Here is a 21742-nt window from a genome sequence, read left to right as displayed (position 1 = left end):
AAGTCCCCTTCAGGTACTGGATGGCTGCTATCAGATCTCCCCAGAGCCTTCTCTTTTCCAGGTTGAAGAGCCCCAGATCTCTCTATTGCACTGCTGTCCAGAGCACCAAAATGTAGCAATTTTGATGGGTACAGGGGCATCTGTATGAATCCTGCTGGCAACCAGGGGATGGAACTAGGACTGAGATCATCCCTGTCCATTGCATATGGTGGACCCACACTGGCTTTTTGAGTTTTACAGGAGAGGTCACTGGTTCTCTCATTCACAGATATGAAAATAAGCTCCTGAAGTTCCTAACACTTTCTGAAAGTTTCAGACTAAACAGCACAGTGGCTTTGTAGTAACGCATACGTCATCACCTAGGTTGTTAAAAAGTTTGTGCCGCAGTTCAGCTGGCTGCTTGCTCTACTTTTGTGGCAGCTCAAAACTTCTGTGACTCCAGAATGTATGGCTGATTGATTGATCTGTTGATAACAGATCTGGCTACGGTTCCTCACAGTTTAAAGTAATTACAAACCAGCACGTGACTGCTTGAGCCACAGAGGCAGCTGGAATAGGATTTAGCTTTATCTTTCAAAACTGCATTTAGCAACTCGCCTTATTACAAATATGATAACAAGAAGCACCAGAAATACTCCACAGAAATCTTTGCTGCAATTCATAATTGAGGCCAGCTGGCTGCTATCACATCAGCGCTGCAGATTTCCAGCACTTGGATTTATTTATGGGACTAAAGCAGAACTTGAGCGGACGGCATAGGAGAAGTCAGAATAATGTTAGGGCAGCTTCAGGGTTTTGTTCCCAAGTGCTCCTATCTAGTAGCATAAGGGCTGTTTTGGGAATCATCAGAAGACTCTCTATCCTGAAGTCTGTGTTGATAAGGCTCTTATAAATGCCAGAGCATGTGACCAGCTCAGCCTGAAGGAACCTTCCTGGGTTAGAGCAAGGTGCAAAGCAGTGAAAAACCTCAGTCTGCTTTCTAAACCAGGGCAAAGAGCCAGAGGTGATGATGGACTGTGGAAAGGCAGAAAATGAAGCTCACTCCCCCAGCTGAAAAGGACAGAAAAGGAGTAATAGAGGCAATCCAAGCAGTATTGAAATCAGCAGGAAAAGGCACAAATTAAGCCAGGTTTTCATGCTGCAGGCTTCAGGTTACGTTTACTGTTCATGGTGTTATACAGAGATCTCCAGAGCAGTGCTAGTCCAGGCTGCCTATCCTGGGTTGGTACGGGACCAGAGTGAGAGGTCAGTGTGAGTCCTGATGGCACAAGAGCTGTTAGTGCAGCAGTGTGGATGCATTACCCTCATGTTAGTTGTGCTAGGTGCTGCTTCACATCAATCTGGTTCACAGTCATTTGGAACCAGGCAGCATTTCAGTGCCTGTGGCCTCGACATAACCTTACTGCTGCTGCTGAGATAGAGCAAGGAGCATGTGGAGACCTGACTCCGCTTCCTTGAGCCTGCTGAGGTGAGAGGTTTGAAGTTTATTGTCTCTCTAGGTTTTTAAGACTACCTAGGGTGGTTAGCATCATCTGGTTTGAATTCTTCTATACTCATGGTCCTGGCCTTTCTGCTGACATCCGCACATCAAACCCAGGTGTTGTGTTTCAGACAGATCTTGAGGAACAGTTGAATCCAAACCTTCTTTTCCTGGAATGTGGCTTCAGATCCCTCCTTGCATGTTTGCAAAGTGACCAGGGACTCTCCAGTCTGCCACTTCTTGATACACAGATACCTGTCTTAAGGCCAGCGTATGGACCTGAACAGGCTGTGGCGGTCCTTCCATCTCCACCTTCCCACAGTGTGATCTAGAGGAGACTACAGCAACCCTCTCATTGTGACTGACTGTCAGGGGACAGTGCTTTAACTCAGACTGCAGCAGGGGCAGAGAAAAATGATAAGCAGTAAAGAATCAAGCTCTGAATGTGTACTGTTCACCATTTTGACTATTTATTTTTCCTTTCTTTCCTATTTTTTTTTTTTTTTTTAGCTTCTCTCTGCTGCTAAATTTTTCCAGCTTGAAGCTTTGCAACGACACTGTGAGATCATTTGTGCAAAAAGCATTAATACAGAAAACTGCGTGGATATTTATAATCATGCCAAGGTAAAAATGACTACACGTGTGTTACTTGTCTGTCCTCCTACTCGTAGATCACTTTGGTGATAAGTAGTAATGCATATGTCGTGTGCTTAGTATGTTTGTTGCATGTTTAACATTTGTCATTCACATACTGGTACTAAAAAAGGTACCTGGGAGAGTGACAGTCCTTAATCACGTCTAAGAACGTCTGTGGCAACTTCTCACCCTCCTACTATTCTCCTATGGTTCAGTCTCTACTTGCGGCAGATCTGTATCTTATCACAGTGACCCAAATTGCTAAGTTACTCAACAGGAATCACCTAACTGAATAAGATATCTCTTTTTCACCTTCCAAGCTGCATTTTCCTATTAGTGGTCCTTTTGCCTCCTGCCTAAACCCCGCAGTGCTGGTGTCAGCTTTTCAATATATGAAAATGCCATATTGTCAAAGTGTAGTGTCTCACAGCCGTGCAAGCACAGTAGTGAGAACTGTATGTCTTGGAGAGGAGAGACTAGAATTAAATCATTTACTTAGCTTGTGTGGAGGCCATCAGGCATAAAAGCGTAGCATGTTTTGACCTAGAAAACCTATTTTAGGTGATGAAGGTCATAGCCACATGGACATGGTTCAGTTTTTCCCTTCCTCATTTGCTAACTACTAAGTCTTGGAAGATGGAAATGATACAAAAATAGTTGCAAAAAATAATTTTTAAAGCAATTATTGAATGATTTTCCTCACACAGACCACATAAAAGTGTTGTGGTATACTGAGGTTTGACTGAACAGAGTAATCCTGCAGATTGCTCCAAGCCTGTGCAGATCTGACCTCCATTCCAATCAGGTATTTCCTACATTGAGTAGTAATGTTAGATCTCGATGTACGGATACTATGCAATCAATGTTTGATATGGCATAAAGTTCCACTTAAAATGAATAAAAAATGAGGTGTATTTGCAGGACCATTTATTGTAATAGGAAATAAAATCACCAGTGCAGCACTCTTGAAAAATACTTCATTTATCTTCAAGTTCATGTGGGAACTTTCCAATTTACATTACTGTTACCAAAAGTAAATTGAACAATTTTGTTTTAAAATCACATGCTTTCTTTGGATTGTGAAATACGGTTGTAACATTCGTATACCAAGCTTTAGACTCATCTGAGGGACTAATACACCACCAATGCTGGGACTGAAGGTACCCAGTGTTCTTGGTTAATTCTGGTTCCTTGTCTGCCAGTAAGGGCTTCAGCCTGCAAGTTTCCTGTGCCGTCACCTCTCTGTAGAGTCAGTGCAGATGGTTTACTTGAGAGGTTTTTAAGGCCAGGGTCATGTTTGCATTGACATGTAGCACATTACAGAGATGTGGGAGTGATGCTGGGAGTGAAATCCTGACTTCCAGAATTGGTTAAACTACATCACTTCAGAGCTCTTCATGGGCTAATTGACCCTGCTTCCAGTAAATTAGCAGGGCTAAGCTTCACAGTGCTATAGCTAGGTTTTCAGAATGTGAACACATTCTAAAGCTAGTTCAAATACCTCTCTGCCATGCTGTCTGAAGAGTAGACCTCCATCTATTTGCTTCTAGTCTTTGTGTTGCGCAGCTTACTAAGCTGAGCCCAGTTCACTCTGCTCAGAGTGCTCCCATCACACTGCAGCTTCATTTCTTGTTTATGTGAATGGCACACAGCAGAAGAGACCAGATGTCCTCATGAGCCAGGGGAGCACACAGGCAGCTCAGACACAGCTTGCCAGCAAACAGTCTGCCTTTCCATTCTGTAGGTACCATTTCTAGTCCTTGCTACTGTGCAAGCAAGCTGACCCGGACACAGGGTGCACAGTCTTCCTCATCACAATTAAGACCTAATTTGGTGGAAGCATAGGATGAAGTGAGCACAGATTTGGAGCACTGTTCATGGTAGGGGGATAAGTTATAGGAGAGGAGTGTTTATCAGGGTGGAGAACTGTAGGAACAAGAGTTTAGGGCTGTGGGTTAAGGAGGTGAAGTACTGCTAGGAAGGTGAGAGAATGTGGACTTTGTCTCACTTGCAGTTTAAAACTGAATGGAAAATATTAAATCATCCGTGGTCTTCTGTTCATAGGATTGCAACTGTCTTTTGATCAGCATCACTTTCAGGGCTTCATTTACATCTTTCCTCCAGAAAAAGATGAAGTCGTCAGGCAAATAGGATTTATAATGGTGACTGATCAGTTACCACCAGATACCAGTTGTTTTTTACTCAAAGTTCCAGCAAAATCAATTGAAGAGTCAAGTACTTGTCTAAAACACTCCATGCTTGCACAGCTTGCAAGCTGAGCCTCAGAACAAGCCTGGCAAAAAAAAACCAACCCAGCACTTTCTCAATACTGTGGATATATTAAAATAATGAATAGAGATGAATGGTGTTTTGGAGAAGAATACAGATTCAAACATATGCTGTCATACCCAGGTGCAAAGTAACGCACTCATAATTTGTTGAAAACCTGCATGGTTTGAAATTGAATTTTCCCCTGGAAGATAGAACCTGCCTTGTCCTAATATGTATTCATCGTCATATTTTTTAGCAGTTTCCATTCTTAGCTCCAAACATAACGTTAAGATGGTGTAGGGTAAAAGTGCTGTGCAGTTGTTACATTCTGGACCCAAAGTTATGAAATCTCCCAGCAGTCCTAGCCTCACAGATGCACTGCAGAGCCAAAGATTCATGCTTTTCTCAGAGCTCAGACTCAGCAGGATCTTACCTGCACAGGAGGATGTGCTGAGCTCTGCTCTGTACGCTTACGTAGCTTAAATTCCTATGTATCACGGCTGTACTGCTTGCGTGACTGCAGGAGCTAACCAGTGGGTGATGACCACTATGAGTCACCCATCAAATGGCCAGTATGGGTCATTTTGGTTTGCTCACACAGTTGAGCTCACACATCCAAGGGTTGCTCACAGTTAGCCTTCATTCCTCTTCCGGAGATCCCTCAAAGCTGTTACTTTGCATGACAGGCTTCTGCAGTCAAGAATCCCACTCTTGCTAAGGATGGAGTCCATGAAACTTGAAGGTCTCTTGCAGTTCTTCCCAAACTTACAGGCTTAGGACTTGGCTACTAGAATGAAATCATGGGTCTAGCAAACTCAGTGGTAAAATTCCTAGCAGTTTCCAAGGGACCACAGCTTCAGCCCCTTAACATTGAACTTGTTACCAGAATCATTGGTATAAAATACTGTTTGATTAACTCGTGCCCCTGCAATATGTGTATCTGTAAGTGTTAACGGGGCCAGTCTGAAAGGCTCAGCTTGTGCTTTTGTTTGTGTACAGCTCTTAGGCACTGCTCTTGCCGACCAGGTTTTATCAGAATGATTATCTTTCTCTAATTTCACTTCTTGTAGTTTCTCGGAGTCACAGAACTATCTTCCTATTGCGAAGGATACTTCCTAAAAAATATGATGGTCCTCATTGAAAACGAAGCTTTCAAGCAGCTGTTGTATGACAAGAACGGAGAAACGTCTGGTCAGAATGTACTACAGGACTTACAGAGGACGTTGGCCACAAGGATTCAGTCAATTCATTTGTCTTCTTCAAAGGGCTCCATTGTATAAAGCTGAGGAAGACGGTAACACTCTAATAAAGACCCTGCAAGTTAAGTCTCCTGTTGCAGTTGCTTAAACGAATACACACAAAATAGATTCTACTTCACATCCAAATAGTTCCGTGTTGGCCAAAGGTGCTGCGCTGAGGCCTCCGCCTCGTTTGGATGAGGGAATATGGAAAACATAGCTCCTGTATGCTTCTGAGCAGCAGGCCTACCAGAGCGTCCGGTGCATCGGTGTTGTACCCAAGTTCTGAACACAAAAGTGTGGTCGTGGAGCTAGATGCCAACAAAAGCCAGAACTCACATCAGTGAACAGCAGCAGCCCCTGCCTGAGCGGCGGTGCCATGAAACACCCGAATTGACCAATTACACATTTAAGGCGAAATGTTCCATCGTTTCACATTTAAGAACTATACCTATCCCGGAGTCCATTATCTCATACACTTAAAAAATGTAAGAACTGTTGTTGCCGTTGAGCAAAAATCAGTCGTGTTAAGAGAGTGGGTAAGACTGTTACAACCGAGGAAGTAGACGTACTGGCAGATTTTTAGGGGTGGGAACTTTTTAAATTGTTCATAAAAATAATGGGGTGGCCTTGTAGTTTAAAAACTATTTCTTAAGCTTACGGTTTAATTTTCGACAGAGCTGTGTTTGAGAATCTATGTAACATGTTTTGTTTTTTAAACGGTTAAAATGTACATTGTGTAAACACACATATGATCGAGTTTTGCTTGTATTCTTTCCTAAAGTGGTATAATCTTGGCTGACAGGCTATGGTTACACCAAAGAGGTACATTACCCAGACTATCTCTAATACAGTAGTTGGGGGGGGGGGCAGGAAAACTGCATGCTTCTTGTGATTTGGGGTTTAAAACAATGACGAACTCAACATGCATTTGCATGGTAACTGTACCAGTGAAATGTTTTGTTTGTGCTTCGTTTTGCCAAGACAGATGCAATGTTACTTCTTGTCAAACTCCATTTGTAAAATCAGCATATTATTTTACTCAGTGCAGTTGGTTGTGATATGATACCCCCAGAGACCTTCTCGAGATGCTGATTTCTGTTTGTTACAGCGAAGGGATAATAACAGATCTTTCCTCTTGTGATGTGTCGATACTTTGCTACTGACCAGAGATTGTGTCCGAGCTAGACTTTTATAAATTATAATTAAATATGTACTATAGAATGATTTCTCACTGTATCCTGAGAACGTATAGGTTATCTACAGTGCAGGGTTTGGGTGGGGTGGGACGGGGGGTGCGATTTAATGTCCGAACTTCATTTGTTTTGCAGCCTGTTGTTAGCAAAGCAGATCTGCGACGTGCCACAACATTCCTGATGCTCTGTCTTCAAATAATGCTTTTCATGAATCGTTTGATTTAAAACATGGAGAAGACCGCAGCGAGATGCAAGCAACGCTATTGCCTTTTCTGTGGCAGAGTGACATTGATGAATTTATTTTCTAGCATGCTGTTCAGAAACTGTGCCCAGCTCACAGACTCTAGAAGTTTTATTCCGATGGTGCATGGTAGCCTCTTGTTCTTCTGTTGAATTATCTGTGTTGGGTGCTCTTCCATGTTGGCAGTTTTGGGCATGCTCAGAGAACACAGTTTTGGTTTTAGTTATCCACATGGTAGGAAGCTGTTTTATGACTCGAGGTGTGAAGCGTCCCATGTGCTCGGTCTTTTAATGCCTATGCAGCTTCTGCAAGACAGTACAGAAATGTCTTCACTGATGCTAATGTCTTAGAGGCATGGCATGGCAGTCAGTCAGACCTTTTGTTTTCCTGCCTAGCAAATGTTCACACAGGATGTTGTCATGAACATTCAGGTAACAACAGCTTTTTGTGAATGTTGTGATCGTGGAGAAACATGACTGTGGCTGATGGAGCAACAACACGCAGGGTGTTTGTTGTCATTCACTGTGCCTCCTCATCCAAGGAAAGCCATCCTTTGTGCTAATGATAGCCAGGCAGGAGCAGACCTCATCCTGCAGCTTCATGCTTTAAAGTAGCTAAGTTTTTCAGACAATAATCATGATATTAAAATCTTTTCCCTTGGGTACATGTGTAGCGTCCAATGAAGTCATCAAGAGTTGCGCACACACATATCCATAGGCAGAATGTCTTTTTCTGGGAAACAAGCACATAGGTGTACCTTTGGATAGGCAGTCTGGTATTGGATGTTATAATGGCAGCCAGAAGTGTCGTGCCTCTGTTTCCAGCTCAAATAATCTTAGTGTTTGGTAAGGGGATAGAGTCCTGTGTGCATAACTGCTCCTGGAAGGTGATGGGTTTTGAGTGTGAGTAGGAGCCTGCCTTGCACTTACCAGAAAGGGAATACTGATAACTGTGCTAGTTGTTCTCCTGATAAGTTGAATCGAGAATATCTGTGGTAATATTCACTGTTTTCTCTTTTAGAGATGAAGGGCTTACTATGTTCTTTGGTACCTGTACATGTACTGCATGGTGATCGTGTTCGGGTCCTCCAAGGGAAAGTAAGAGGTTTTGCTGTAGCAGCAGAGTGCCCATCTCCAGGCACACGCTGCAGTGTCTGTGTGCAGCGCTGCTGCTCCACATGTTGCTGTGTCCCTGTGCTCCTCTGCGGGCTTGTGAGTCTGGGGTATGACAGAAAGCATGGCACCTGCTGTCACCATCAGATCTGCTTTGCTGATCTGTAGCAAACACTAGGAGCAAAAGATCCCTTTATAATAACCTGTCGTTCAGAGCTGTTACAGGATCCACCATCTCCACCAAACCCATCATCAGAAAGGTTTCCCAATAGACTTCCAGAAATTCTTTGCTGTAAATCAAAACACTTTTCCTTCCAGCCTCAGTCAACAGGAAGAATGGATAATCCACGGCCTTTTTATACAATGCGTATGAGAGGAATTATCAAACCTCCCTCACTAGTTTAAGTCTTCCTTAGGCCTTTCAGTAATATTTTCTAAGCCTCTGATTGTTGCTTTCTTTCCCCTCACGTCTTCCCAGCTTCCCAGAATGTTCTGCTCCCGTGGGGGATTTATACAGCAACAAACGATGCTCAGTGACTGTCTCATGAGTTTTACATAGAGCATATCAGCAAATATATCCCAGAATATTTTCTACATCCTGTGGCTGACTCTCATCTAACCTACCTTGCATTACAATTCCTGGGTGACTTACAGCAGCAGTCCCAGGAGTTCCCATTTTAATGCGTGCAGTCTGTTTCCTCCACCTCCCAAAGTTTTAACACTTCCAACTTGTCTTTATTAAATTTGTTCTGGTTTAATTGAGGCAATTTCCCCAGTTCATCAAAATCAATTTCAATTCTGATCCCATCTCCTGGCCTCATAATCTCCCTCTTTTGTGCTATGTGGCTTCATGCATGGATTCTCCACCCCATTAATCTGGGGCTGGGTGAAGGGCTCTATTGTAAATGTAACCTAACAAGCAGTGTGAGTTGCAGCAGGTGCCTGTGACCACCATCCCTATCAGATACGGCTCTTTCCAGCAGAGTTTTATTAGGAATTCTTAGAGAGATGGTACTATCACTTTAGAAAATAAATAGCCTTCTGCTTCTTTAGTCTTTGCCCAAGTTGCTATGATTTCCAAATCTGGAGGAGAAAATGTGGCCTCGAATCTTCTCCAGCCTCTCTAGGTAAAGTGGGGGGAAAAAAAAAATACAAAATCCTTAGAAAAACTTGAGATTTTTTCCTTTTTTAATAATAATTTCCCAGCCTACAGGCGGCGAAGGGCTGTTTTGGTTCTTTCCGTGTGCCTTTTTTATACAAGCCCCACGCTGTATTTTTCAAGCCTTGCAGGCATCCTGCCCCTGCCTCACTGCACATCTCTCCTTCTCCCTCTCCACAAGGTCCTCCTTTTGCTTCCAGAACTTCCTCGCTTTGCCTCGCGTGCTGCCAGTTTCCAGACTTCCCAGTCTGTTACTCTGGAGCCCCGCTGGATCCCTTCCCAAGCCCAGAGATGTTAGCTGCGTACTCCCGAATGGGCTATTTCCCAAGAGTAAGCTTCAGAGCTGGGAAGAGGACAGGGAATGTATGAGGGCAAAGGTTTTGGACATCAGAGAGATGATATTCTTTTTGGTACAGATTTCAGCACTGTCTGCTCCATTCTCATTTTTTCCCTGCTCTGTTCCTTAAGCCCGCTGTCCTCTTAGCACAGCTGGCGGCCAGATGCTCTCCATCCTGGAGCAGGGCCAGCTTTGTAACGACAAAGACTTTTTCCCAGCTAAAGCTTTGCCTGCCTGGACTCAGTTTCTGTGTAGATTTGTGCAAACGCCTGTTAAAAGACAGAGGAAACATTCTTAAAGAGGTGTGGGAGCTTAGTAGCCAGTCTGCTATTGGCGCAGTGAGAGCTGCTTGCTGAACATCCGCGTGCTGCTTTTGACACTGAGCTTCCTATACTGCATAGCCACTGGCCACCAGCTCCATACCCAGTGGTGTATGTGTGCAGCGTGATCTGCTGGAGGCTTTGGGGGACACGCTGGGCTGCCTTGTGAAAACTGAAAGGAAAAAAAGTCCTCGTTTTGTGCTGCAGTAAGTCAGTATGGGGAGAAGAAAGAATGGGAACCTCTTCTTCATCCCAGACCCTCCCCATGTCAGAGGGAGGTTCTGCTATTGCAGATTGCCTCTAAGCCTACGGGGACTCAGGTGTGCGGAATGCTATTTAAGGGCTTTTATCTTTTTAACATTCAAAAGAAATAGAGGTGTTGGAGCTCACATATCTACATCCTCAAGGCAAGACTCAGCCATCTTATCAAAAAGGCTGTTCCTAATCCCGTTGTCCATGGGCTAAGTCCCAGAAGCAGCAGAGGTCCTGCAAAGCTCCTGGAAGTCAGCTGCGGGTATTTGCTGCCCCTCAGGAGCTGGCTCTGCTTTTATAAACCGTTCCAGAAAGGTGACATCCTGAAGCCCGCATTCACTAGGGCTGCTCTGAAGTCAGTGGATGATTTCTTCTTTTGATGAACAGCAGTTACCTGAAGTCAAAGACTTGAAGTTTGTTTGTTTGACAAAGCGTCTTTCATGTGAGGAAGCAGGCGCTTTGCAGAAATGAAGTGCCTGACGTTGCTTTCATCCCCTAGCCCAGAGATGTAGGTCTGTTGAGATACATAAGCATTAAAGAGTCTGCTTGGGATTTGTCCTAATATTTAATAAACCAGCTTTCAGGAAGTTCGCTTTGAAACAGCAGTCAAATAATATCTGAAACCCCATCGATGGAACACCGCTAATTTTAGATGCTTGCCTATAAGCACTTCTGTATCTCTAACTCCTAGCACTTCCAGTCATGTCTTCCACACATAACAAACGCTGCTAATTTGTTAACATCCTATTATGAGGCGAGTTTCATTGTCTTCAGTGGGCTCAAGTGGGCTGCCAGCTCTGAGCTAGTTCCCTCGTTTCAATAGACTCACACCTGACCTACAGCCTCTAACTGCCCTCCAAGGGCAAAAAGTAGTGAAGCTGAGTCTTGGGCTGAGAGCCGATGAGCTGTGAGACCACTGCTGAAAGCACTATGAATACAGTGCCCAAAGCTGAAGGAAAACCTGGAAATGTGCTGAAGATAAGAAGCATTTGTCAGCTGTCTCCAGTGAGCTTAAAAGCTGGAGGAGTAAGCTTTGCAGCGGGAGAAACTGGATTTTGTTGTTGCCTTTAAACTGTCATGCTTTTGGGTTGGTTTGAGACTTCTTGTGTGGATCAGCCATGGATGGCCTGGATTATCTTGCACTGTTTCATACAGAGGGTTCTAAATGTGGCAGCTCCTGTTTTCCTCAGGTTGGTGTAGCCTTGATTGGTTTCTGTGCTTTGCGGGGGTTGCTTGTCATTGAAACAGCTGGGAAACATGGCAAAAACTTGCAGGAGGGGTTGCAATGACTCGATGGTATTTTCTATGAACATCTTGCAGCTTTGTGGGCTGTGCTGCTTAGTTGTCTTCATCTGTCCACCCGATTGTACGTGAAGTGCTGGAACAGCAGTTTGAGTGTTTGTTTTCCTTTGGGAGGCATTTTTCTTACTTCTTTGGGCTCATAGGTTTATTTTTTGACCTCTCGTCCTGTGCAGGTGATGGTGCTGTGTGAGTAGGTGTGCTTAGAGCAGGCGCAGGTTTCTGTCTGGGTTGGATGGCATGCTAATGAAAAGGTCTCAGTAAGGGAAAAGGATGGGGTCCAAGAATTTAAATGCCTAACCCCTGGTCTTTGCCTTGAGTTTTCAAGGTATGGAGATCTCTCTGTCCTGCTTCATTTGGTTTCCAAGCTCAGAATTTCCATGCAGTCAAAGGGGAGAGGAAAGCAGAGGACGGGAGGAGAGGGGAAAGCAGCCCCATCTCCAATCCCTCACCGAGTATTCTCAGCCAACAGCTTTGGCTCTGGTCTTTTCAGTGCTCAGCGTTTACTCAGTCACACTGCTCAGATGAGGCTGTGGAGCTCTAGCAATTGGTATTGCTTGGTGGTTTGTTTTTTTGGCCTTATAAATATCTCCACTGCTGCAGCTGCAGGAGTGAATTTGCCTGCACTCTTTCGCGTGTGGTTAACTTTGGTCTTCCCACTTCCCATCATCTCTGCTGCTGTGTTTTCATTAAAACTTCCATTACCCGGCTTTGCCTGGCGCAGCGAGAAGCAATCTTCTTTCTTACTGCCTTTCTGTAGCAAACAAAGGAAGGGAGAAAAACTCCCTGAAATAGCCAATCAGAAATCATTCATGGTTTAAAATAAGCTACATTCGAAAATGGAGATGCTCAGACAAAAAAAAAGGGGGGGGAGGGGAGGGGAAAAAAGAAAACAAAAAGACGGACACATTAGAAAAGCCAGTCCGTTAGGAGGTCATTTCAATTAATGAAGGTCACAGCCTTCACACCTCTGATATTTTGGCAGGGATGGATTACTGAGATTCAAAACATCTGGACTTGTTCAAGCTGCAGGTTCAAGCCAAACCGCCTTGCCCTTTCCCCTTCCCAGCAGTGGACAAATTGACTGCCTTGTGGTGTACTGCGTGAGTTGCTTTCAAATGAGACTTTCAGAAGTCTGGTTCACTGTGCTTTGTGGCTTTTGGAGAGCCCACAGCACGTCTGTGGGCTGAAGTGGCAGGAGGTAGGAGTGGTGGGAAGTCCCCAAGGCCTCCTCACAGTGCAAGCTACTTCCCTACTGTCAGTGTTCACCCGATCAGGCATCTTTCTTGACCCGATCAAATCTGGGTAAACTACCAATAAAGAAGCTTGGTAGAGTTGGTTCAGTAGCTTTGGAAACTATCTCTGGCTTTTGATTATTGCATCAGTGACTGATATGATCCATGGCGACATGGTAAAGTGCTCAGTCTTCTTTGAGATGTGAATTCATGGCTATCCATTGAGTCGTGCAGAATGACGGAATCATAGGGGTTGGAAATCTAACCCCTGCTAAAAGTTGGTTCTTTACAGACAGTAGATTACACAAGAAAACATCCAGGTGGGTTTTGAATATCTCCAGAGAAGGAGACTCCACAGCCTCTCTGGGCAGCCCGTTCCAGTGCTTTGTCACCCTCAAAGTTTGAAGGTTCTTCCTCATGTTTGTATAGAACTTCCTATATTCCAATTTTTGCCCATTGCCTCTTGTTCTGTCACTGGGCAGTGGTGAAAAGAGCCTGGCCATCCACTTGACTCCCCTCCATTAGATATTTATAAGCATTGCTAATATCCCCTCTCAGCCTTCTCCTATCAAAGCTGAACAGTCCCAGGGCTCCAAGCTCCTCATCACCTTGGTGGCTCTTTGCTGGGCTCTCTAGATCTCTTTTGTGAACTGGGGAGCCCAGGCCTGGACACAACACTCCAGATGTGGCCTCAGCAGGGCAGAGCAGAGTGGATGATCACCTCCCTTGACCTGCTGGCCACAGTCTTAGCAATGCACCCCAGGATCCCACTGGCCTTCTGGGCCACAAGGGCACACTGCTGGCTCATGGCCAACCTGTTGCCCACCAGGATACCCAGGTCCTTCTCCACAGAGCTCCTTTCCTGCAGGTCAGCCCCTCACCTGTACTGATGTATGTGGTTATTCCTCCCCAGGTGTAGGACTCTACACTTGCTCTTGTTGAACCTCATCAGGTTCTTCTCTGCTCATCTCTCCATCCTGTCCAGCTCTTGCTGAATGGTAGCACAGCCTACTACTGTGTCAGCCACTCCTCCCAGCTTCGTTTCAGAATCAGACTTGCTGAGGGTGCGCTGTCCAGGTCATTGATGAAGATGTTGAACAAGAACATACTCTGTATCAGCCCTATGGGAACACTGCTAGCTACAGACCTGCAGCTAGACTCTGCACCACTGGCCATAACCCTCTGAGCAATTCCAATCAGCCAGTTCTGAATCTACCCCACTGTTGACTCATCTATCCCACACTTCCTGTGGTAGTGTAAACGAATTTGTTCTATATTGTCCAAGCTGTGAATTTTCTGCTGCGATCCTAATTCATTTATTGCTGTGTGGGGAAAAAAAGGGTTAAGGATATGAAATATATTTTGGACATTTCATCCATAGTTATCTTCATGTGCTTGTATGTTCAGGAGAGAGAGAGATGGACAGTAAATAGATCCACAGGATATGTTATGAGGCGTGAAATCATATTTGTAATGAGATTTCTTGTTAATGGCAGTCAGGCTTCCTTGATGCTAAGCATTAATGCAATATCCATTAGTGCGGCTAAACCTCCCTCCACTCCACTTTCCCAAAAGGGTTTCACATTTTACCTTGTTTAGCATTTATAAATATTTGATACAAGGTTCAGAAAGTAATTTACATGTTAAATGAAGGATATATGAATGTTCTAGGGAAAATGCAAGTTAAGATTCTACTATAACCTCATTCACAAACCAAACATGAAAGCGTGATGAAATTTGCCCCATTAAAATTGCTGGAAGTCTTTTCATTGACTTTTTTTTTAGTCTGTGGATTAGGTCTGTTTTCCATCTCTTTCATACTGTGTCACCTTTGAAGTCTTCTTGCATCTCATGCTTCCCAAGCCAAATACATACCCGTAATTAGATCCTTAAATGAGGAAGAGGTCCTTCCTCCATCATCCAATTCTGAAGGACTGGTTTTGTGTCTTTCTGTTTACCATTGAAAACAACAACTGAGTGGGAAAATCCTGGTGCAACCATCCTGAAAAGACAGAAGAGCTAGCACCATCCCTGTGACAACTCTTTGCTTCCTTCATCCCTCCTCACATCCACTCCCACTTGCCTCTGAGATGTCTTTGATGTTAAAGATAGAAGAGAAAGATGAAAGCCAGAGGAACGGATGTGCTAGAAATAAGACGGCTTCTGGAATGGTTCAGAACCATCAAGTGAATCTTGGTTTATTTATTATTATTTTTTATATACAGCTGCTGGGAAGACTCTTAATTTGTGTAATATAAAAACCAGGAATGGTTATGATTGCTTTGCATTTGTTATGATTGTTATGAGTGTTGTTGGGTTTTGTGGTGTTTCTTTTCCTTTTAATCTCAGCAGAGTAGTTTTGTTTGCTGCCAGCCATTGTTGGGGTTTTATGGGAAGGTTTCTCTTCACTTTCTGTTGAGAAACAAATGAAAGATCACACAACCCAACAGTAACTGCCAACAAAAAGCTACTGTCCTCCAGCCCACAAATGCAGCTTGATCACTGGCTTGTGGCTTCACAGACGTGCCTGAGGTCATCTACAACTAACAGCACAGGTGAAACTCTCCTTCCCTTTCCGTATCCTTTTCTGCATGTTCAACTTCCAAAACGCCACAGAGTCAGAGAGGGTAGAAGTCAGATGGCAGATGTTTGTCAGTAGACCAAGACTTTAGCTAAGAAAAATGTTCCTGGAACCAAACATTTCACCGCAAAAAGACAGACAGACATCTGTAGCTCATTCAAAGATGTCAGTCTCTGAAGTCTGCTGGATGCTTCTGAAAATCCCCTGCTTGGCACCACTGATGCTCCTGAGCAAACTGTTCCACTGAAAACGTAGGGCACTTGGAAACAAGGCAGGAGGAAATGTGGAAAAACAGAGGAGCTCAGCCGTAACTTGGAATAGTTTTGTCCGCCATGTCCACAACTTCAGCGTTGCTTTAAATTGTTTTTATTGTTATATTTCTCTTGATTTTTTTTATTATTATTATTTTTATTCTAATACAAACGTGTTTGTCCCTTGAGCGTAATGCATTCAGTCAGCTGGATCAGAAAGCTTTACACGGTCTATCACGTAATATGGTCTTCAGCATAAATGTTGGAAAAACTCCGAAGGAGTGTTTTTGTCCACCTCATGTTCTTTTAAACCCCATTTGGTCTGATGCTAATCCTTTTAAAATCTCCAATGAGATTAAGATTCATTTGTCATTGCCGAATGTCATTTGGTTAATGCTGCACAACTGCAGGAAGGCGGATGAAAGTAGCAAGTTCTTTTTTGTTATTGTATTACTATGGAAAAAAAAAAGAAAAGAGAAAAACTAATCAGATCTTTGCTTCTAGTGTAAAATGCTCCCTGTAGCTTCAGAGTACATGTGCAAAGCCTCTGCTTTGAATGTCTTGTTAAAATTGAGCCACAAAATGGAGGGAGATGGTGTTAGGAGAAGATCTTTGAAAAGCTTACCTCCAGCGGTGCTGAACGCACACTTGGCAAACTCTCTCATGAAGTCAGTGGGAATACAGCAAGGTTGCAAGGCTTTTGAATGTGCTGGTGGATAGAATTTCCCACCCAGTCACCTACACAGTTGTGCTTGGTACACCATGAAGACTGAAGGCCAAATCCTGCTGCCACAGAACAGCCCTACTTCAGCAGGGATCACAGGCGTGTACTTCAGTTACACTCGTTAGCTGCACAGCTTTGAGGTTTCTGCTGAACAGAAATGGGAGAGGGTAGGCTTTCCTTGTGCTCATTGATCATGATCTTTGCATTTCCAGTGACTTGATTAGAAGCATCTTATATTTACATGGTGCAGATCGAGGCCTTTGTACGGTGGGAAAGATTTTTACAAATTGAGACCTGCCTGAGTAAACATCAACCATTCTAATTTCAGACAATTGGCATTCCGTATCCATCTGCTTAGTGGATCAGTCTGATGCTTACTGCTTTGTGTGCAGTCAATTACATTTTACTTTCTTTGTTATTAGTATTTTTTAAACGTTTCTTTGAGGGCATTGCCTGCCATCGGCTTGGTGTAAAATAGTGCCAAGGACTTAAAAACATGCCCTTGGGGCCAAACTGCGTAGCTTCACACGCTACAAATAGTCCCATCCAAAGCAAGGAGAGCTGAACTGGGCACGTGAACTGCAACTCCTGTGATGTCCAGTTGCTTCATTTCCATCCTGCCTCATTTCATAGAGATTAATGACTTCCTGGAGAAAAAAAACCAACAACACATGCAGCCAATTCATCCTGTCTAAAATGTACTGAGGACAAAAAATATATATTAGATGTGACTGTAGTCTACCAACTGCAGACTTGTGCATAGGGAGAACTCCAAGGGAAAGTAAGGGGAGTTTCCATTCCAAAGCCTGCAGAACAAAGCCTACGTAGCAAGCAATGACAGAGTGTCAACTTTGTGTAAACTCTTCTGATGAGTTTGTATAAAGGTTTGTAAGAAATCTTCACTAGAACACACCAGAGAATACTGAACTTGCACCTTGATAGAATAGCTTTATTTGTATATATTCTATGTAAATTTTTAACCAGAGGAGACGTATCATTCCTTGTACATACCTGACTAGAACAGGGGCAGTGCTGTGCACCGCTGTTTAGGAGATCCAAGTTCTCCCTTCTTGGGTTTCCAATTGTAAAGGCTGCAGGAGACTGCTTGGAACCAGCCAAAACACAGGATGGATAGATGCTCACCACTCACTGCTTGTGAACGTAGGAGTAGGATCGGAACAGGCTATGGCTATGGAGAAGATTGCTTGCCTTCGCTCCTGGCTAAAGGACAAGTGCTTCCTTTGCCATCAGCTCCAGCAGAAGTGATTTATGGTGTGGAGAACATTCAGAGCCCTGTTTGAATCAGTCTTTTGTAGAGACCTGGGCTTGTATGGAACTCACACTGCTTGTGTAGCACGGAAAGGAATGTCCACAAAAAAGCAGTGTGTACATACATCTACCTATCTGTCTGTCTGTCTATCTAATATCCCGGTGTTTCTGTATTGAATGGTTTCAGTAACCTGTAAACAAGTGATTGCTCCTGTTGTGTTACTGCTTTGAAATTCTTTGCATGCACTCCAGCATATAATTCTTTAAGAAAAGAAGTTATACATATTATATATATATATTGTAGCTTGCAAAATATTCATGTTGAAGAGCAATGTTTTGTGCAAATTGTACATTTATGTTGTGAGCAGTATTGCAATATGAACTTTTATTAGTTGTTGGCATTAAAACATGTTTTTATTGATAGTAAATTTGTCACATTATTTTTGAGCGTATGTATGCATCCCGAGCTTTCAAACTCAGGCATTAGATCAACTACCGAAGGAGACTTCTCTGTGCAGTAGATATAGTACAGACTTACAGTAAATAGGCAGGTATGCAAATCCCATGCTGTTCATGGCTGTTGCAAGGCTGATTATTCGCAAGGCCTGTCTGTCAGGCCAAGACTTCTCTTTTGTCAGTGCTGGAGTTTGTGTCAGCAGGAGGATGCTGTTGCCCTCACCTTTAACAGAAGTAAAACCCCAGTCTAGCAAAGCAAAGTGCTTAATTCCTACTGCCCTCTGCCTCTGCAGGTGCTTTAATATACATACAGTGAGGTACAACGAGGAACAAAGAAACTTCCAATTTCCTGTTGGATAGCAAATGTTATAATAGTTTCAAATGTCCGTGCTACGTAGTTTTCAGTGTAGGGGCTAGATAAAAGTGTAATACCACCACGGCTTTAGGAAAGCAACAGCATTTGGAGCTTGACCTTAAAACTTCTACCTGCCTTCTGAACGTCACCGGTGGCTTTGTCTGCTCAGTGTTTACCTCTGAGAAATGTATGCTGTTGATTTAAATGTTTAATATATTGACTGCCTTTTTGTATATTTGTTATCATAAAGGTTTGGTTTAAACGCTAACAACTGTAGTCTATTTTTAGACTTTAAATTACACATGGTTCTGTATTTGGAAGGCAAACTTATTAATGAATATAGCGATTTGGTATTTTATTCCTATTTTATACAGCTACCCCCATAGGTTATTATCAGATGGCAACAAATATTGCTGAGCAGCAGGTGGAATTCTCTGGAGTGTGATAATGAGCCATCTCTGTTCAATAAAAATCCCATTGTTTTCTAGCCGAGGCGATGGCTTCTGTGAGTGTTTTTGTTGTTCCTTCTCCTGCTCAGGTGTTTCTCCATGTGCTTCAGACAGCAGAACGGGGCTCCCCCAAGGAAACATCTCCCTCCCAGAAACCGCCTGTGTTCAGTGTTTCCCATCTGGAAGATTTGGTGCTCCCACTCACTTCTGTTAGCATGGCCGCAGTGCTTGTGAAGAAGTGACAGAGGCTATACCCCTCTTGTTTGTGGGCAATCATAACTCATAGAAGCGGAGGGCTTTGGCAAGCACTCACAGAACTGATTGAGGTTTAGGACTGTCTTGCCCACAGCCACGTTTCCACCTCTACAAGGCAGAAGTAGGCAGCAATGTCTTAGACCACCGATGCTACATCACAGAATCACAGAATGGCTGGAGTTGAAAGGGACCTCAAGGATCACTAATCTCCAACCCACCTGCCACCAATTTCCACATTTAATACTAGAGCAGGCTGCCCAGGGCCCCATCCAAAGTGTCCTTGAACACCTCCAGGGATGGGCATCCACAACCTCTCTGGGCAGCCTGTTCCAACACCTCACCACTCTCATAGCAAAGAACTGAATACTGGGGCTTACCCGAGAGGAGCTTCAGGTGTAGTCCAAACAAGAGACCGCTGTCTGAAGTGACTGCTGGAGGCCTACAAGTGGCATCAGCAGTAAAGGCCTCTGTGTAACTTCAAAATAAATAAATAGATAAACAAATAAATAAAAAGCTCGCTATCTGTCTCAGTTTAAGTAGTTTAAATTAGATCATTCAGACTGTAACATCTGAACTACTCAGACAACACGGTCCTAAAAGTCTGCACAGTGGCTTGTACAGGCATATTTCTAGGTGTGTAACAGTATCAGCCAAACATTTCCGTGTCAACAGAGCTTTATACTTCAGTGAAAGCTTTTGCAATGACTTTCATTTTTTCTAATGCATGCTTCAAGGGAGATGTTACAGAATACAAGTTTGGGCTGGCTATCTGAGCTTTGTTACGAAGATCTAGGCCTGCAAGACAAACCATGTCCATGAACACAGTGGAGCTCAGGAAGCTGCCGTACATAGCACAGCCCCACTGCCTCTCTAGAGCTTCTTAGCCCACCTGCTCTACAAGCCCAGAGGTTTGTGAAGGAGCTGGGATCTCTTTCTGAAAGCATGGGTATTTGAAGCAACCAGTAATGACATGTACTTAGATGCCGAAGTAGGGTGTTCAACCACAGAGACAAACGCTTGTCCCATATGTGCCATTGCTGCCAAGGTGCAGCACAGCTGGAGAGGTGGGAGTCTGTGTGCTCACAGGAGCATCTGCCTGTGGAGATGTGACATCTGGACATGCTCACATGTGCCCCTTCCTTGCCAAGTGCTCACTCACATGTACACTGAAACAAAGACATGCAGGCCCTGCTCCCCACGGTCTAAGAGAACAATTATAGAGTAAAACTTGCAAAACTCGGCAGAGCCTCAGCACTTGGAGCACTGCCAGTTGGGTTTTCCCATACCCATAGTTTTGCTGACTTTCATTTACTAATGAATCCTTAGCACGTTGTATCCTTCTATCCTTATTTTCAGAATTCCTCATTCTCTGTGAGTTGCTCAAGAATAGCATGCCTTGGCTGTGTACACCTTCCTCTACTTCTCGGTTCTTCCTCTCCCACACGCATCTTTTCCTCCCTACTGGATTTCTACCATTGTCCTCAACTGGATGGCAAACATGACTGTTCTCCACAGCCTGCATGCCTACCCCGAGCTTGCTGAGGGAGCACTGACTGCATTTCTCTCTTCATGATGACTCCAGCAGTATCTTACAGCAGTTATTGCTGGGATTACGGGATTCTTACCTCTAAACTCTCAGCACACAATTTGGGAAAACAGATGCTCCATAAGCAATCCTTCTCATATAAAATACTCACTGTTCCAATAAGCTTTTAATGTCTTCTATATGTATCTGGCTCACACTGAGATCATACTTATTGCTAGACATTAGTTAACTGATAAGGAACGGAACCAGTTTACTTCATAAAGGTAAGCAAATCTAAGATTTGGGAGAATAAAGCTTGCACTAAGAATGCTTTATCATCTAATATGAGGAGGTTGGTGATCTCCCAGACAACTCTTTGAGGAGATGGTGAATGAAAAAAAACCCACAAGCCCAACAGAGCAGCTCTGTTTCAACTACCTGAAAACTTTACGCCTAGCTATCACTTCAAGAGTTTTTCCCTCCAGGCTATGCTGCCATGTGCAAGCAGTGTACTTGTCTCCCCTGACAAGACGCTGCCCTACTGAGATCTGATCTTCCTTTGGTTTCCTCCAAATTCATGCTCTTTAACTCACGGAAACACCCAGGGAATGCAAATAGAGAATCAAAAGGTAACCTTGAGGACTTTTGTGGCTACCCTTGGTGTTTCAAAGCCACTTGTAAGTAGTTCTTTATGTCTGTCTCAAGTTAGAGCATTTCTTGATGTTGAGACTTTGCTTTTAGCTGTTCATCATACCTGGGACTGCAACACGTATTTTGCAGCTCATTTGAGAAAAGAGATTTTTTTCCTGAATGAGGTGGCATGCTTAGTGTATCGGTCCCTTTACCCTCTTCTCATCTGAAGAGGTCAGCTGAACCACAGCCTACAGCATAGATTCTCAAAACATAGAAAATTCCCTTTGTTTTATTGCTCTCAGCCTGCAAGAAAACACCATTTCATGGCCTCGTAGTACCTTCCAGCTGTCATATTAGAAATGCTTACGGTGTCTCTGGAAGTTTCACAATTCAAGACATTCCAAGACCTTTGAACATTCTTGGACACTGGACTTAAATCACTCCTGGAAAGCCTGCTGGCACCAGTGG

General features: G+C 43.7%; 1 protein-coding gene across 4 annotated transcripts in view; it reads left to right on the top strand.

Annotated features, from left to right (window-relative positions):
- Positions 1–18900, top strand: part of ABTB3 (ankyrin repeat and BTB domain containing 3) — a 175155-nt gene extending 156255 nt beyond the window's left edge. For all 4 annotated transcript variants that reach the window (XM_072328589.1, XM_072328580.1, XM_072328572.1 and 1 more), the window contains 2 exons: positions 1991–2104; positions 5458–18900. In XM_072328589.1, the coding sequence (XP_072184690.1) occupies positions 1991–2104; positions 5458–5667 (324 nt within the window). In that variant the 3' untranslated portion in view covers positions 5668–18900. The remainder of the gene's footprint in view (positions 1–1990; positions 2105–5457) is intronic.
- The last annotated feature ends 2842 nt before the right edge of the window (positions 18901–21742 follow it).

Source organism: Excalfactoria chinensis, chromosome 1, assembly GCF_039878825.1.
Source record: "Excalfactoria chinensis isolate bCotChi1 chromosome 1, bCotChi1.hap2, whole genome shotgun sequence".
NCBI classification, from domain to species: Eukaryota; Metazoa; Chordata; class Aves; order Galliformes; family Phasianidae; genus Excalfactoria; species Excalfactoria chinensis.
Note: the sequence above shows the minus strand (reverse complement) of the source record. Positions and strands in the feature narration are given on the sequence as shown.